This window comes from Coregonus lavaretus (assembly GCF_964263955.1).
Source record: "Coregonus lavaretus genome assembly, chromosome: 16".
Lineage (NCBI taxonomy): Eukaryota > Metazoa > Chordata > Actinopteri > Salmoniformes > Salmonidae > Coregonus > Coregonus lavaretus.
This window is the reverse complement of record NC_140003.1, coordinates 27,832,565-27,850,575: the sequence shown is the minus strand read 5'-3', so window position 1 is coordinate 27,850,575 and position 18,011 is coordinate 27,832,565. Positions and strand designations below refer to the sequence as shown.

Sequence of the window (18,011 nt, the reverse complement as noted above, 5' to 3'; positions counted from 1 at the left end):
TAGCTGGTTAAAAGTAGTGCACTACAGTATGTAGGAAATAGGATGCCATTTAGGACACAACCAGGGGAGATTAGAACCACACCACTGTTTGAGGCTACATACTGTGAGAAGGCAATGGAAAGCTCATTTGAAAGAATAAATGATAATTAATCATAAGTAATCATTCTTGGAAAGTAAAGTAAATTATCTCCAATAGGAGCAAGGACCAATTTAAATAGCTGGTACACCAATGAAGGTTGTCAAAACTTAGTGCTATCTATACTGTAGCGAATAATAAACATTTGTATGTCCCAAATGGCACCCTATTCCCTGTATAATGCAGAGCCATGGGAATCTGGTCAAAAGCAGTGCACTCTGTAGGGAATAGGGTGCCATTTTGAATGCAAATTAGTGTTTTTCTGTCATGAATCTTGTTCTGGAGGCAGCTCTGCAGAGTGGTTACTAGCTGACACAGTCACAAAGTCATAAAATCTGATTTTAAACCTAACCACACTGCTAACCCTAATGCCTAACCCTAACCTTAAATTAAGGCCAAAAAGCAAATTTTTCTTTTCATGAATTTTTTCAATAATAGCCAATTTTTTTCTTTGCAGCTGGCCTATCTAAAAGGAAATAGCTCCGTTCTGCCTCAAGGACAAGACTCATGAAAATAAACTTCAACCTGCATTTAGGACGAATCCATGTCATCATTCACTACAGGATGTATGTACTTAAGATTTTGAAACTAATCTGCTTTTTGAGTTATTGGTAAAATTGACATGTTACAGTGTGATAGTGACGTTGGGATAATGATTTGTGGTCTGCTGGTTAGCGCTGTTCCCTGAATCCTGTACACACAACTTTCCAAGGGGCAGAAATAATATCTCTTCAGTGGCAAAAGTTCATAAGTGCATTCATAAGACACTTCATAAAGGCTATATTAAAAATCAATCCGGAGACCAGCTCCTTCAAATGATACAATCTATCATACAAAAATGTGTCTCTTTTCCTCTTTGTTCGTAGGGTAGAGTGCCTTCAATCTATCATACAAAAATGTGTCTCTTTTTGGTGATCGAGTTTAAGTCCTCCTTATAATATCTCACCTATCTTCCCAGGGATGAGGGTCCTCTCTGTGTCTGTTTCAGGGGCCAGAGTGTCCACATCACAGCCGGTGGAGTCAGGGGAGGTGTCAAAGGGAGGACACTCCTGGCTGTTGTTGACAGCGTCTAACCCCCCCTGCTCCATCTCCTCTTCTAGACTTCCAAAGCGTTCCAACACACAGTGGGCTGTGAGCCTGGCCTCTGGGTCATGGTCCCAACACTCAGTGATGGTGGCACATAGCAGATTCATCCCCTGCAGTAGAGAAGAGCAAGACCAGGAAGGTTTGATTATTGACAACCAGGGTTGGGTTCATTTCCATTTCTATTTAGTTAATACAGGAAGTAAACGGAAAATGTATATTTACTTCTATCGGTTTACTTCCTGTATTGGCTGAATTGGAATATTTTATATTTTTTTTATTTCACCTTTATTTAACCAGGTAAACCAGTTGAGAACAAGTTCTCATTTACAACTGCGACCTGGCCAAGATAAAGCAAAGCAGTGCGATAAAAACAACAACACAGAGTTACATATGGGGTAAAACAGAACAAAGTCAAAAATACAACAGAAATACATATATATACAGTGTGTGCAAATGTAGCAAGTTATGGAGGTAAGGCAATAAATAGGCTATAGTGCAAAATAATTACAATTAGTATTAACACTGGAATGATAGATGTGCAAGAGATGATGTGCAAATAGAGATACTGGGGTACAAATGAGCAAAATAAATAACAATATAGGGATGAGGTAGTTGGGCGGGCTAATTTCAGATGGGCTGTGTACAGGTGCAGTGATCAGTAAGGTGCTCTGACAACTGATGCTTAAAGTTAGTGAGGGAGATAAGTGTCTCCAGCTTCAGAGATTTTTGCAATTTGTTCCAGTCATTGGCAGCAGAGAACTGGAAGGAATTGCGGCCAAAGGAGGTGTTGGTTTTGGGGATGACCAGTGAGATATACCTGCTGGAGCGCAGACTACGGGTGGGTGTTGCTATGGTGACCAATGAGCTAAGATAAGGCGGGGATTTGCCTAGCAGTGATTTATAGATGGCCTGGAGCCAGTGGGTTTGGCGACGAATATGTAGTGAGGACCAGCCAACAAGAGCGTACAGGTCACAGTGGTGGGTATTATATGGGGCTTTGGAGACAAAACGGATGGCACTGTGATAGACTACATCCAATTTGCTGAGTAGAGTGTTGGAGGCTATTTTGTAAATGACATCGCCGAAGTCAAGGATCGGTAGGATAGTCAGTTTTACGAGGGCATGTTTGGCAGCATGAGTGAAGGAGGCTTTGTTGCGAAATAGGAAACCGATTCTAGATTTAACTTTGGATTGGAGATTCTTAATGTGAGTCTGGAAGGAGAGTTTACAGTCTAACCAGACACCTAGATATTTGTAGTTGTCCACATACTCTAGGTCAGACCCGTCGAGAGTAGTGATTCTAGTCGGGTGGGCGGGTGCAAGCAGCGTTCGGTTGAAGAGCATGCATTTAGTTTTACTAGTGTTTAAGAGCAGTTGGAGGCTACTGAAGGAGTGTTGAATGGCATTGAAGCTCGTTTGGAGGTTTGTTAACACAGTGTCCAATGAAGGGCCAGATGTATACAAAATGGTGTCGTCTGCGTAGAGGTGGATCTGAGAGTCACCAGCAGCAAGAGCGACGTCATTGATATACACAGAGAAAAGAGTCGGCCCAAGAATTGAACCCTGTGGCACCCCCATAGAGACTGCCATAGGTCCAGACAACAGGCCCTCCGATTTGACACATTGAACTCTATCTGAGAAGTAGTTGGTGAACCAGGCGAGGCAGTCATTTGAGAAACCAAGGCTATTTAGTCTGCCAATAAGAATGCGGTGGTTGACAGAGTCGAAAGCCTTGGCCAGGTCAATGAAAACGGCTGCACAGTACTGTCTATTATCGATCGCGGTTATAATATCGTTTAGGACCTTGAGCGTGGCTGAAGTGCACCCATGACCAGCTCGGAAACCGGATTGCATAGCGGAGAAGGTATAGAATTGACCCCAAACCTGTTCACAACCAGAGCTTTTATTTATGATTGATGTGATTGTTAACTGTTATCATATGTTATCATTCAAGCTGGGATTCAATCTGAAACCGTGCTGTAGCACGCTTCACATTTAAACGTAATTTCCAATTGAGCCGACATCTGCAGGGTTTACCTTGAATGTGATCTCAGCGAACACGGTAACATTGCCTTTAAAAGCTGCATTGTCAAGAAGTGCTGACTACCCAGTTCCCTCACCACGCTCTCACGTGCGCATGCCCGCAAACACACAGTTTACCTGATGTGTTTTCCAGCTGGTGGGTATCTCAGGTCTGCCTCTGTCCCTCAGGACCAGGTCCCTCATGCTGTCCACACACGGCTGGTCACACACCTTAGAGCCAAACGGCAGCTCATAACTCTTAACCTCTATGAAAATACAGGAAACACACTGTAAATCCTTTGTTATTTATCATCTATTCTACATTTATAGACTATGCTACTTTCATCAAAGTCTGAATTACGAACATTTACACCTGAATCGGCCCATAAAATAATAGCTTATTGTACCTCCTATGACTTCGCAGCGGGACACCATTTCCCAGAGGACCAGGGCCATGGAGTAGACATCCATCTGTTTAAAGGCCTCCAGATCCTCCAGATTCACTCTGGACTCCAACACCTCAGGGGCCATGTAGCGAGCTGTACCCACCTGGACAACAAGGACAGTGACAGTAGCTTAAACAAATAAACAATACATGAGGGGCCTGCTGATTCATTCTGGTTTTAGCACGGCTTTATAATACCATTTCATTCATATAGCATAATTTTTATACAAGGGGGCATTCAACCAGGACTCTACAATTTAATATGTTGTTATTTTCCATAAGAATTCTCTCAGATACTTGTAGTTATGTCAGAAGGCAGCATGCGTAGGCCTACTGCTTAGTTGCTGTAGCTAGAGTGGAACACTGATACAGGTTCCCTGGGCATTTCACCTGTTCCACCTTACCTGGCCACTGTTGGCAAAGTCATCCACGGTGAGGGAGAGGTCCAGCCTCAGAGCCAGACCAAAGTCACAGAGGGCACACTCTCTACGGCTCTTCACCACGATGTTGCTGCTCTTCAGATCACGGTGGGCCACCGGCACCTTGGGGATCCCACAGGGGGTGGTGTCACTGTGGAGGTGGGCCAATCCTCGAGCCACCGACCCAGCCATAGCACACAGCTCAGCCCAGCTCAACACATGGCCCGCCAGGAAGTCCTAATGAATTAATTAATGAATTCATGAATGACACATTTAGTGACCCATCCCGCACAGGATTATTTGACAACATTTTTATGAAATTGTATATACAATAAAATGTACTAGTTATCTTTTCTAGTCTTCTACTGCACCATATAACATTTTACATTTGAGTCATTTAGCAGACGCTCTTTTCCAGAGCGACTTACAGTTAGTGAGTGCATACATTTTCATACTGGCCCCCCGTGGGAATCGAACCCACAACCTTGGTGTTGCAAACGCCATGCTCTACCAACTGAGTTACACAACAATATACACTTAATCAACCTAGCAATAAACAAAACAAAGCAAAATCAAACTAACCTGTAGGTTTCCCAGGCCGTGGTAGGCCATGACCAGCCAGTACTGCCTCTGAGGGGAGCCGGAGGGCCCTCGCTCCTCTGCTGTAAGGAATTGAACCACGTTGTCATGCTCCAGGTTGGCGTCAGAGAAGATGGCCCTCTCGTTGCTCCAGGACACATACTCCACAGACGGGAAGATCTTTAAATCAAATAAACATTTATTCCAAATGTTATATCACATGAAAATGACACAAAACACTACAGGAAAAAATGGGGGGGGGGACACGTCACCTTCACTGCCACCGTCTCATACTGAGAACCAGCTGCCTGGTGGTGAAGCCTGGCCCGCCACACCTCAGCAAACCTCCCCTTCCCCACCAAGGCTTCTAGCTGGATGGGTAGCTGCTCTGTGTTCGGGTTGAAGTTATGGGCCCGGACGGGAGACATGTCAGATGTAGCGTCGCTATTGATGGCTGACAGCTTGTAATGGCAGTCCTCACCGCCGGTGATGGCCTCCCCACTTAGTCCCTCTGGGATGTCCAAGGCCTGGTGAATTAATTCAGTATATTTTTAGTTACGTATCAAGTGGCCTTTAGCTACCCATCCCATAAGGGATTACTTTACACCTTTTCACAAACAGTAATGTACTGTAGCTTCCAGTCGGTTATGGCAGTGTCCCAAATGGCACCCTATTCCCTATATAGTGCACTACTTTTGACCAGGGACCTATGGGTTCCGGTCAAAATTAGTGCACTATGTTGTAAGGAATAGGGTGCCATTTGGGACTCCGCCTATATTTTCCCATACCTGGTATATCCACCTACCTGGTAGTGTGTGCGTTTGGGAGCCCAGTCTTTGGGCTGCTTGCCGGGCTGTCTGGTACGGTACAGGTAGAAAGCCATGGTAGCGATGATAGCCACTAAAAAGGGAGGGACCAGGCTGATCACCACCACTGGGATCACATCTTTACTCTTGAGCTTGGAAAAACCTGAGGACACAGTTAAAAACACAGTGAAGACAACATGGAATCGGATCATAGGTTAGTATACATTACTACTACATTTTGTATTTACATTATAAATGTCTATTTTTTCCTCACGTTGCATTTTTTATTAATAGACAATTGTAAATTAATCCCTTTCAAATTAAAATGTTCTGGTTGCACCATGTACTGTACACTGTGCCTGGTTCTAGAGTAAAACAAGTGCTGTTACCATTGGAGCCCTTGTCGAATATAAGCTTATCGTTGCACTCGTGTTCTCCCAGGCAGCCACAAACGAACAGGACCCCATCCTCAGAGGGCTGAGGAGCCATCACACACTCGTTGGAGGAGTAGTTTGACAACATGATGTTCTCCAGGGGCTGCTGGGGCTGGTGGCATAACGTCTTCACACTCATACTCTCATTGTCCTTCCGCCTGGGACACAGATGCAGACACTAACAGACGTTAAAGCTGTACACGCACTCATACACTCACATGCACGCACACACACAAAGTTAATTACTTACATTTCCACAGATCAATCATAAAGTGACTTATCAAACTAGTAAACTGAACTTAATTAGACATTTTCCAATAGGAAAATGTCTCTGGGAAAGCCTATAGTTGACTTTTTACTTTTGTGGTTTTGTTTGGATTGGTTATGTACAGTGGGGAGAACAAGTATTTGATACACTGCCGATTTTGCAGGTTTTCCTACTTACAAAGCATGTAGAGATCTGTAATTTTTATCATAGGTACACTTCAACTGTGAGAGACGGAATCTAAAACAAATATCCAGAAAATCACATTGTATGATTTTTAAGTAATTAATTTGCATTTTATTGCATGACATAAGTATTTGATACATCAGAAAAGCAGAACTTAATATTTGGTACAGAAACCTTTGTTTGCAATTACAGAGATCATACGTTTCCTGTAGGTCTTGACCAGGTTTGCACACACTGCAGCAGGGATTTTGGCCCACTCCTCCATACAGACCTTCTCCAGATCCTTCAGGTTTCGGGGCTGTCGCTGGGCAATACGGACTATCAACTCCCTCCAAAGATTTTCTATTGGGTTCAGGTCTGGAGACTGGCTAGGCCACTCCAGGACCTTGAGATGCTTCTTACGGAGCCACTCCTTAGTTGCCCTGGCTGTGTGTTTCAGGTCGTTGTCATGCTGGAAGACCCAGCCACGACCCATCTTCAATGCTCTTACTGAGGGAAGGAGGTTGTTGGCCAAGATCTCGCGATACATGGCCCCATCCATCCTCCCCTCAATACGGTGCAGTCGTCCTGTCCCCTTTGCAGAAAAGCATCCCCAAAGAATGATGTTTCCACCTCCATGCTTCACGGTTGGGATGGTGTTCTTGGGGTTGTACTCATCCTTCTTCTTCCTCCAAACACGGCGAGTGGAGTTTAGACCAAAAAGCTATATTTTTGTCTCATCAGACCACATGACCTTCTTCCATTCCTCCTCTGGATCATCCAGATGGTCATTGGCAAACTTCAGATGGGCCTGGACATGCGCTGGCTTGAGCAGGGGGACCTTGCGTGCGCTGCAGGATTTTAATCCATGACGGCGTAGTGTGTTACTAATGGTTTTCTTTGAGACTGTGGTCCCAGCTCTCTTCAGGTCATTGACCAGGTCCTGCCGTGTAGTTCTGGGCTGATCCTTCACCTTCCTCATGATCATTGATGCCCCACAAGGTGAGATCTTGCATGGAGCCCCAGACCAAGGGTGATTGACCATCATCTTGAACTTCTTCTATTTTCTAATAATTGCGCCAACAGTTGTTGCCTTCTCACCAAGCTGCTTGCCTATTGTCCTGTAGCCCATCCCAGCCTTGTGCAGGTCTACAATTGTATCCCTGATGTCCTTACACAGCTCTCTGGTCTTAGCCATTGTGGAGAGGTTGGAGTCTGTTTGATTGAGTGTGTAGACAGGTGTCTTTTATACAGGTAACGAGTTCAAACAGGTGCAGTTAATACAGGTAATGAGTGGAGAACAGGAGGGCTTCTTAAAGAAAAACTAACAGGTCTGTGAGAGCCGGAATTCTTACTGGTTGGTAGGTGATCAAATACTTATGTCATGCAATAAAATGCAAATTAATTACTTAAAAATCATACAATGTGATTTTCTGGATTTTTGTTTTAGATTCCGTCTCTCACAGTTGAAGTGTACCTATGATAAATATTACAGACCTCTACATGCTTTGTAAGTAGGAAAACCTGCAAAATCGGCAGTGTATCAAATACTTGTTCTCCCCACTGTATGTATTTGCTAGAGTGGATTGGAAGTTTTTATTTTACAAATGGTCAATCCAATCTGCCTTTGTATCCTGCCAACAACAACACCAGTCTCAATAACACCAGTCTTTTTCAATTTGGAGGGGTCCCAAATGACATGCTCATAGTGCTCTGGTCAAAAGTAGGGCACTATATAGGGAATAGGGTGCCATTTGTGACAAACCCTCTGTCATTCAGAGGTCAGTAGATACTTCCTAGAAACAACCACTCTGGGCTACGAGGGGAGAAACTAAGATCAAGAATGTGTACCAAATGGCACACTATTCCTTATAAAGTGCACTACTTTGGGATCTAAGACCCTCTCTTTATTACTGTAGAGCAAGGATGGGCAACTTTGATGGGAGTGGGGGCCACAAAAAATCGGAACTCATCTTGATGGGCCACAGTGGCTCGCGGGTCTACATTCCGACATCCATACCCACACATGCAGTCAGATCCGGACCTAGCCTTTTTGGGGCCCTAAGTAAAACTTGAATAGGGGGCCCTCCCTGCTGTAGAGGTTTGACCACTAGGGCCCAGCATACCAGACGGTGAGCAACATTCAAACAAAGCCACAATGAACTTTGTCCTCCTCATCGCAAACATAGCAAATACCCCACTCACCACACTTGCCACTCATCATCATTTCTTAGCAGTATTGTTCATTAAAGAAACTCAATTAATATTTAGGAGCAACATTTGTTTTGTCTGGGATACACATACAAACATTTGGATCAACTATATATCCTGTTTACTGAGAGTTCAAGAATTATTGTCATGATGAGGATAATTATTGTAGTAGAGGAGCATAACAGTCCAGTGAGCAAGTATATTGGGAAATATATCTTGTCAAAATATATTTGATAGAATGGGAAGCTATCAGCTAAACCAGATCAACATTAGTAGAAAAAAAGTATTTAGTCAGCCACCAATTGTGCAAGTTCTCCCACTTAAAAAGATGAGAGAGGCCTGTAATTTTCATCATAGGTACACGTCAACTATGACAGACAAAATGAGAAAAAAAAATCCATAAAAATCACATTGTAGGATTTTTAATGAATTTATTTGCAAATTATGGTGGAAAATAAGTATTTGGTCAATAACAAAAGTTTCTCAATACTTTGTTATATACCCTTTGTTGGCAATGACACAGGTCAAACGTTTTCTGTAAGTCTTCACAAGGTTTTCACACACTGTTGCTGGTATTTTGGCCCATTCCTCCATGCAGATCTCCTCTAGAGCAGTGATGTTTTGGGGCTGTCGCTGGGCAACACGGACTTTCAACTCCCTCCAAAGATTTTCTATGGGGTTGAGATCTGGAGACTGGCTAGGCCACTCCAGGACCTTGAAATGCTTCCTTCGTTGCCCGGGCGGTGTGTTTGGGATCATTGTCATGCTGAAAGACCCAGCCACGTTTCATCTTCAATGCCCTTGCTGATGGAAGGAGGTTTTCACTCAAAATCTCATGATACATGGCCCCATTCATTCTTTCCTTTACACGGATCAGTCGTCCTGGTCCCTTTGCAGAAAAACAGCCCCAAAGCATGATGTTTCCACCCCCATGCTTCACAGTAGGTATGGTGTTCTTTGGATGCAACTCAGCATTCTTTGTCCTCCAAACACGACGAGTTGAGTTTTTACCAAAAAGTTCTATTTTGGTTTCATCTGACCATATGACATTCTCCCAATCCTCTTCTGGATCATCCAAATGCACTCTAGCAAACTTCAGACGGGCCTGGACATGTACTGGCTTAAGCAGGGGGACACGTCTGGCACTGCAGGATTTGAGTCCCTGGCGGCGTAGTGTGTTACTGATGGTAGGCTTTGTTACTTTGGTCCCAGCTCTCTGCAGGTCATTCACTAGGTCCCCCCCGTGTGGTTCTGGGATTTTTGCTCACCGTTCTTGTGATCATTTTGACCCCACGGGGTGAGATCTTGCGTGGAGCCCCAGATCGAGGGAGATTATCAGTGGTCTTGTATGTCTTCCATTTCCTAATAATTGCTCCCACAGTTGATTTCTTCAAACCAAGCTGCTTACCTATTGCAGATTCAGTCTTCCCAGCCTGGTGCAGGTCTACAATTTTGTTTCTGGTGTCCTTTGACAGCTCTTTGGTCTTGGCCATAGTGGAGTTTGGAGTGTGACTGTTTGAGGTTGTGGACAGGTGTCATTTATACTGATAACAAGTTCAAACAGGTGCCATTAATACAGGTAACGAGTGGAGGACAGAGGAGCCTCTTAAAGAAGAAGTTACAGGTCTGTGAGAGCCAGAAATCTTGCTTGTTTGTAGGTGACCAAATACTTATTTTCCACCATAATTTGCAAATAAATTCATTAAAAATCCTACAATGTGATTTTCTGGAAAAAAAATTCTCAATTTGTCTGTCATAGTTGACGTGTACCTATGATGAAATTACAGGCCTCTCTCATCTTTTTAAGTGGGAGAACATGCACAATTGATGGCTGACTAAATATTTATTTCCCCCACTGTATGTATATTTGAATGTTTTTGCTGTTTTTAATGTGAGAGCAAGAGCTCTGGTGCGAAAGACTCATTTATTATATTGTATATGGCAAATAAACTTGAACTTGGGTGATAGTCCTTTGATGAAAACCTTCACACTTACCATATTGCAATGCAGATCTCTTCAGTCAGAGTACAGAAGGAGGAGAGGGAACAGTTGGTGTAACACACACTGTCCTCACAGATAGGGCTGGAGTAGTCACACCACTTACACAGGTTGGTACTGATGTGTGTGAAGGAGAGGATGGGAAGACCTGTGGAATACACACACACTAATCAGAACAAATCACTTCTGGATTTGAATAAAATTACTGGCACAAAACAGAACCATAGACTAGGGGCTCGATTCAATGCGTGTCGCCGAAGTTTAGCATTTTAGCGCTATTGAAATGTAAAGGTAATTTCTGATTGAGCCGACATAATGCAGCGTTTACACAGGAACATTGCCTTTAAATATATTTTGTGCTGGAGCATACAGTTGAAGTCGGAAGTTTACATACACCTTAGCCAAATGCATTTAAACTCAGTTTTTCACAACTCCTGACATTTAATCATAGTAAAATTCCCTGTCTTAGGTCAGTTAGGATCACCACTTTATTTTAAGAATGTGAAATGTCAGAATAATAGTAGAGAGAATTATTTATTTCAGCTTTTATTTATTTCATCACATTCCCAGTGGGTCAGAAGTTTACATACACTCAATTAGTATTTGGTAGCATTGCCTTTAAATTGTTTCACCTGGGTCAAATGTTTTGGGTAGCCTTCAACAAGCTTCCCACAATAAATTGGGTGAATTTTGGTCCATTCCTCCTGACAGAGCTGGTGTAACTGAATCAGGTTTGTAGGCCTCCTTGCTCGCACACACTTTTTCAGTTCTGTCCACACATTTTCTATAGGATTGAGGTCAGGGCTTTGTGATGGCCAATCCAATACCTTGACTTTGTTGTCCATAAGCCATTTTTCCACAACTTTGTAAGTATGCTTGGGGTCATTGTCCATTTGGAAGACCCATTTGCGACCAAGCTTTAACTTCCTGACTGATGTCTTGAGATGTTGCTTCAATATATCCACATAATTTTCCTTCCTCATGATGCCATCTATTTTGTGAAGTGCACCAGTCCCTCCTGCAGCAAAGCACCCCCACAGCATGATGCTGCCACCCCCGTGCTTCCCGGTTGGGATGGTGTTCTTCGGATTGCAATCATCCCCCTTTTTCCTCCAAACACAACGATGGTCATTATGGCCAAACAGTTATATTTTTGTTTAATCAGACCAGAGGACATTTCTCAAAAAATTACAATCTTTGTCCCCATGTGCAGTTGCAAACCGTAGTCTGGCTTTTTTATGGCGGTTTTGGAGCAGTGGCTTCTTCCTTGCTGAGCGGGCTTTCAGGTTATGTCAATATAGGACTCGTTTTACTGTGGATATAGATACTTTTGTACCTGTTTCCTACAGCATCTTCACAAGGTCCTTTGCTGTTGTTCTGGGATTGATCTGCACGTTTTGCACCAAAGTACATTCATCTCTAGGAGACAGAACGCGTCTCCTTCCTGAGCTGTATGACGGCTGCGTGGTCCCATGGTGTTTATACTTGCATGCTATTGTTTGTACAGATGAACGTGGTACCGTCAGGCGTTTGGAAATTGCCCCAAGGATGAACCAGACATGTGGAGGTCTACAATTTTATTTCTGAGGTCTTGGCTGATTTCTTTTGATTTTCCCATGACGTCAAGCAAAGAGGCACTGAGTGTGAAGGTAGGCCTTGAAATACATCCACAGGTACACCTCCAATTGACTCAAATTATGTCAATTTGCCTATCAGAAGCTTCTAAAGCCATGACATCATTTTCTGGAATTTTCCAAGCTGTTTAAAGGCACAGTGAACTTAGTGTATGTAAACTTCTGACTCACTGGAATTGTGATACAGTAAATGATAAGTGAAATAATCTGTCTGTAAACAATTGTTGGAAAAATTACTTGTGTCAGGCACAAAGTAGATGTCCTAACCGACTTGCCAAAACTATAGTTTGTTAACAAGAAATGTATGGAGTGATTGAAAAACAAGTTTTAATGACTCCAACCTACAGTAAGTGTATGTAAACTTCCGACTTCAACTGTAGATCTTCAGCATTACGGATTGAATCGAGCCCTTGGCCTATACTTTACATGTGTACTGTATATGGCTCTTAGGACACCAATCTGCCAAATGTGATTTTGTTTAGAGCACACCCTCTTTATTGTGACAAGCTACATTAGATAGGTTGCAGACTCCGCTCTGGTTCATCTAGTGAAGGGGAGGTGTGCATCCCAAATGCTTGCAGCCAAGGACTGGGATAGGATATCCATTAAGTGTGAAGGTCTGCAGACATGGGGGTTGTTTTATTCGGTGCCTCATATGTACTTTGAGGCAGCTTCCAAACCACATGCAATGCATTGTTCAATCCCCACCAGTAGCAGGCCTACCAAGAACAGCTGGAAGCTGAAGCTTCAGTAGCTACTGGTTACTACACTGAACAAAAATATGAAATGCAACATGCAACAATTTCAAAGATTTTACTGAGTTACAGTTCATATAAGGAAATCAGTCAATTTAAATAAATAAATTAGGTCCTTATCTATGGATTTCACATGACTGGGAATACAGATATGCATCTGTTGGTCACAGATACGTTTAAAAAAAAGGTAGGGACGTGGATCAGAAAACCAGTCAGTATCTGGTGTGACCACCATTTACCTCATGCAGCACGACACATCTCCTTTGCATAGAGTTGATCAGGCTGTTGATTGTGGCCTGTGGAATGTTGTCCCACTCCTCTTCGATGGATGTGCGAAGTTGCTGGATATTGGCGGGAACTGGAACACGCAGTCGTACACATCGATCCAGAGCATCCCAAACTTGCTCAATGGTTGACGTGTCTGAGTATGCAGGCCATAGAAGAACTGGGAAGTGTTCAGCTTCCAGGAATTGTGTACAGATCCTTGCAATATGGGACCGTGTATTATTATGCTGAAACATGAGGTGATGGCAGCGGATGAATGGCATGACAATGGGCCTCAGGATCTCATCACGGTATCTCTGTGCATTCAAATTGCCATCGATAAAATGCAACTGTGTTCATTTTCCGTAGCTTATTCCTGCCCATACCATAACCCCACCAGCAAACCACTCGCCCACATGACGCCATACACGCTGTCTGCCATCTGCCCGGTACAGTTCAAACCGGGATTCATCTGTGAAGAGCACACTTCTCCAGCATCCCAGTGGCCATCGAAGTTGGTTACGACGCCGAACTGCACTCAGGTCAAGATCCTGGTAAGGACGACGAGCATGCAGATGAGCTTCTCCGAGACGGTTTCTGACAGTTTGTGCAGAAATTATTAGGTTGTGCAAACCCACAGTTTCATCAGCTGTCCGGGTGGCTGGTCTCAGGCTTTAGAAAGTATTGTGAGCGTTCCTTCCCACGCATCTTGTATCTGCCGTCCCCTCCCTGTGCTGTGTTGCCACATCACAACAATATTAATGGCTGATTAAAGCCAGATGATGAGGGATTTTTTCACTCCCAGAGGGATGGTGATCTAACAAAACTATGCAAACATTAAAAGAGGCTGTACACATATTTCACAAAGGCTTCCAGATGTTGGCCAATGCCAACCAACAAAATATATATACACACACACACACACACACAAAAAGAAAAAAGACAAAGGAGAAAGGGGGAAGAAAAAAGAAAAAGAAAAACTAAAAGGCTGGCTAAGCAAAAACTTTCAACGTAAACTTTCAACTAATTAAAATCAGCAGTGACTGCTCCAGAAATAAATTGAAGCCAGAAGTTTCGGCCTGAGCCAAGTTTGAAGCTCAGCCCCTTTGTGTCTTTTTTGTGTGTGTCTTATGGGAAATCCAACTGCTCTGCTGTGTGCTTACAGCCGGGAGGCCCGGGGATGTTGGCTGCATTTATTTGCTTTTCAGTTTCAGCCTCAGGTCTCAACTAACTCTCCCTGGTTCCCTATCAGTTTACCCATAGAAATAGAATGACTAGAATTGGCATCCAAATGCAAGTCAATCGGTCTGTAATGGGTGGATCTGTGATTCTATTTCTATGAGTAAACACAGACACAGCGGGAGAGCTGAACGTTTGATGGTTCTAAAAAGATCAAATACATACTGTAACTTATCAGTTCTGTAAAAATGTAACCTATATAGGGTCAAATCTTTTCCGAATAGTGTCTTGATCTCGCTTGTAGAAGATCAGACAACACCAAAACATACAACAGTTTGCCTGTTATGGGTAAATAAGAAAAACAAAACTCCCAAATAAAATATTATTCCCATCTGCACTCTCATTTATTTTGTCCCCTTGGCCAGAAGAAAACATATTGATGTCGTCCTATAGTCCATGTTTGTGCAAAGTTCACCTGACCAAGCGAAAAAGCTTGCTTCAAAGCAGTCAGCCTTATAGTTTTATAAGTGACAGAATCTCAGCTGACCCCCACCAAGCGTAGTAACCAAACCAGGCCACTAGTTGGCCCATTCTACACCAACCAATCTCCCTATTATTGATGCAGCATGCTGAAATCCCTCTCCACAGGACTCAAAAGGAAAGTATTTCCTGATACAATAGACAAGAACACAATTAAATTACCCAGGCATACTGAACGTATGTCCCTTTGAGGGACCCCACCTAGTCTCAAACAATAAATAAAGTTTACGCAGTCAGGTACTGTAGTTCTAACAATCGAATGATGTGATTTAGTCCAGTCTTAAAACTGGACCTTAATAAGCACAACACAATCAGTTAGTCAATATTCATAGCATCAAAATAAAAATACATGAGATAGAGATATGAAAATTGCATTACATACATTTCTCTGACCTACAAGTCCAAGTGAAGCATCTTATTGTTGCCATCTTATTGTGCACTCTTAGAAAAAAAGGTGCTATCTAGAACTTAAAAGGATTCTTCGGCTGTCTCCATAAGAGGACCATTTGAAGAACCCTTTTTGATTCCAAGTTGAACCCTTTTCATTCCAGGTAGAATGCTTTTGTGTTCCATGTAGAGTGCTTTCTACAGAGGGTTCTACATGGAACCCAAAAGGGTTCTGCCTGGAACTAAAAATAGTTCTACCTGGAACCAAAAAGGGTTATCCTATGGGGACAGCTGAAGAACCCTTTTGGAGCCAAAGGATGAGAATAAGAAGCTAAACCAAGAAGAGGGTTGACCCGAGCCGGAGGTCATAGTATTCACTGTTGTCATTTTTAAAAGGATTATTATCTCATACCCAGCAATGAAAAGCCACTGTATCTGTTTTGAATCTGTTGAATCGTTCTTTTCTCCTCAATGAGAGCTGTGCAACCCTTGCCAACCAGGCCTAGCGATCTTGGGAGCCTTTTCAATAAAGTACAGAAAAGTTTTGTCCCAAATGGCACCTTATTCCCTATATAGTGCAGTGTGCACTACATTTGGCATAGGGCTCTGGTCAAAAGTAGTGCACTATGTTGGGAATAGGGTGACATTTGGTATGCAGACAGAGGCTAAAAGAACACACAGGGGTCAGTGTGTGTCCCCAGTGGCCATCACAAGCTGGGCACAGAGAGAAGGAGGAGGGGGGTGGAGAATGAAGGGGATTTCTGCATCTTATTTTCGCCTGCTTAGGTCATCACAATCTTGTCATTGTGGGCTGATGTGGGATGATGGAAGGTCAGGCTAGAGAACACAACACAAAGCTCATCATGCCACAGCACTCATTGTGCTCTGTGTTACTTCGCTCCCTCAATATCACTGAATATCACCAGCAAGTAGTAAGTATGCAACTTGTTATGTCCCCAAGAGCGCACACATGTGAGAAGTTAAATACATACACAATTCAAAAGAAGACTTGTTCAACTCTTACTAAGTTCTGTAGCGTGAATGTCAATTAGTTTTTAGTTGGTGCTATAGCCCGGGATTAATTTTCTTCATAACATGTGAGAAGTTCACCATTACCTCTATAGTACTTACATGACCTCTGTGCTCCTCCTCAACCTACATTTTATCTATGTATTGTGTCACTTTGCTTCGTCAAAATAACTTGTAAGTAGTAAATGTGCAACTTTTTAAGTCCTCTAGAGGACACACTGAAAATGGGCGAAGTGAGAAGTTTCCCTACTTCTCGATATACAGTGCCTACATGAGCTCCGAACTCCTCCTCAATCTATGCTTCAATCTTGTATTCCCTGAGGAGAAGTGCCCCTGTTTGCATGCAGCATGGATAATTGAGCCTTAGAATCGATTTCCTGTTTGGAAATTTCCATTACAGATGGCAGCAGTAAAAAAAATGTATGTGGTCACATTGCATCAAAGTTCTATTGCATCTTTTCATCATTACTGACACTCTGGTTCTAATTAACTCGTTTTTTTTATTTTGATTCAAAGTTACACACATTGATGTAATGATCAAGCCGGGTTTGAGCAAAATGTTTCATATGTTTTTATGTAATGAAATAAAATAACCCTAATGCTTGTGAGTTGTTGTTGTAGCTTATTGACTTCATAATAAAATAATTTCAGAAATGGTTGTGGGAAATTGTGTGAGACAAATGTTAGAGTTAATTTAGTTTACTTCAGATTCTCTTAATAGTGGCAACACTGAACATGAGAGTAAACAATATGTGCTTTCAAGTAAAATTATATTCTAAACATTCAAAATCTGCTGATAATAAATAACAGGAATAGCTAAAGAACTGTCAAGTGTCAGAAATATATTGTTCACCAGATTTGATGACTTGGATCATTCAGTCATTTCAATTTTATTATGTGCCTTCAGATGTTCTTAGGTCTCTTCCTACTATTGATTGAGTTTAGGTGACTGTCACGACATCATTTAGTTGGACAGTACCTAGGTCGAGCACGTATGTTACATGAGGTAAAACTACTGGTTTAATAAATCACATATAGCCTAGCTACAGTGAATACATTTTTTTGATTAAAACAAATCAACAGAAAGAAAGAAAGAAAGAAAGAAAGAAAGAAAGAAAGAAAGAAAGAAAGAAAGAAAGAAAGAAAGAAAGAAAGAAAGAAAGAAAGAAAGAAAGAAAGAAAGAAAGAAAGAAATGACAGTTATTGACTTATTTATTTTTTAATTAGGCTATTCCGTCACATATATGATATTGAGAAAATTACACCGAAGTCACTTTTCCACTGAAGAATGGACAAGAAAACTAAAAGTCGCATTTCATAAATAGAAGTTTTGAGCGTCTGTTTTACACGACCAGAACCTCCCTTGAATAAACATTTGATCCCCCTCCCCCTTCACAACTTCACCAGATTGAAGAAACAATGGACACTGAACACTTAAAAGTGAATACGGAGTGAGTAAGCGAATAAAAAAATACTTACAGAAAGACAGAAGAACAATATTCACTGCCGAGAATCTCCAGCACCCCATAATATTAACATACAAATGTAAACCTGATTAAAACGTCGTGGTCGCGCTGTATCTGTCAATGTATTTGGGAACGTGAGTAGTAAGATAGACGTTCATTTAGCTTATTGAAGTCGTATTCAGTGAAACAAC

The 18,011-nt window shown here is 42.3% G+C and overlaps 1 protein-coding gene across 1 annotated transcript; it reads right to left on the bottom strand.

Moving 5' to 3' along the window:
• Positions 1-379: 379 nt before the first annotated feature.
• tgfbr2l (transforming growth factor beta receptor-like) lies at positions 380-18,003 on the bottom strand. Its single transcript, XM_084179917.1, has 10 exons — positions 17,834-18,003; positions 10,564-10,714; positions 5,883-6,085; positions 5,493-5,656; positions 4,960-5,214; positions 4,691-4,867; positions 4,094-4,345; positions 3,652-3,793; positions 3,383-3,510; positions 380-1,332 (listed from the first exon to the last, which is right to left on the bottom strand). The coding sequence occupies exons 1-10, from the start codon at positions 17,880-17,882 to the stop codon at positions 1,069-1,071; spliced, it is 1,785 nt and encodes a 594-aa protein (XP_084036043.1). The 5' UTR covers positions 17,883-18,003; the 3' UTR covers positions 380-1,068.
• Between the last annotated feature and the right edge of the window lie 8 nt (positions 18,004-18,011).

What these genes read in the sequence shown, in the direction of transcription:
- tgfbr2l (XM_084179917.1), bottom strand. Translation starts at nt 17,882, where the DNA reads ATGGGGTGCTGGAGATTCTCGGCAGTGAATATTGTTCTTCTGTCTTTC. An exon ending in ATTCGACAAGGGCTCCAATG is followed by an intron (nt 5,657 to 5,882) that starts GTAACAGCACTT and finishes CTGTGTCCTCAG; the next exon opens with GTTTTTCCAAGCTCAAGAGT. An exon ending in CCAGCTGGAAAACACATCAG is followed by an intron (nt 1,333 to 3,382) that starts GTAAACTGTGTG and finishes TCTCTACTGCAG; the next exon opens with GGGATGAATCTGCTATGTGC.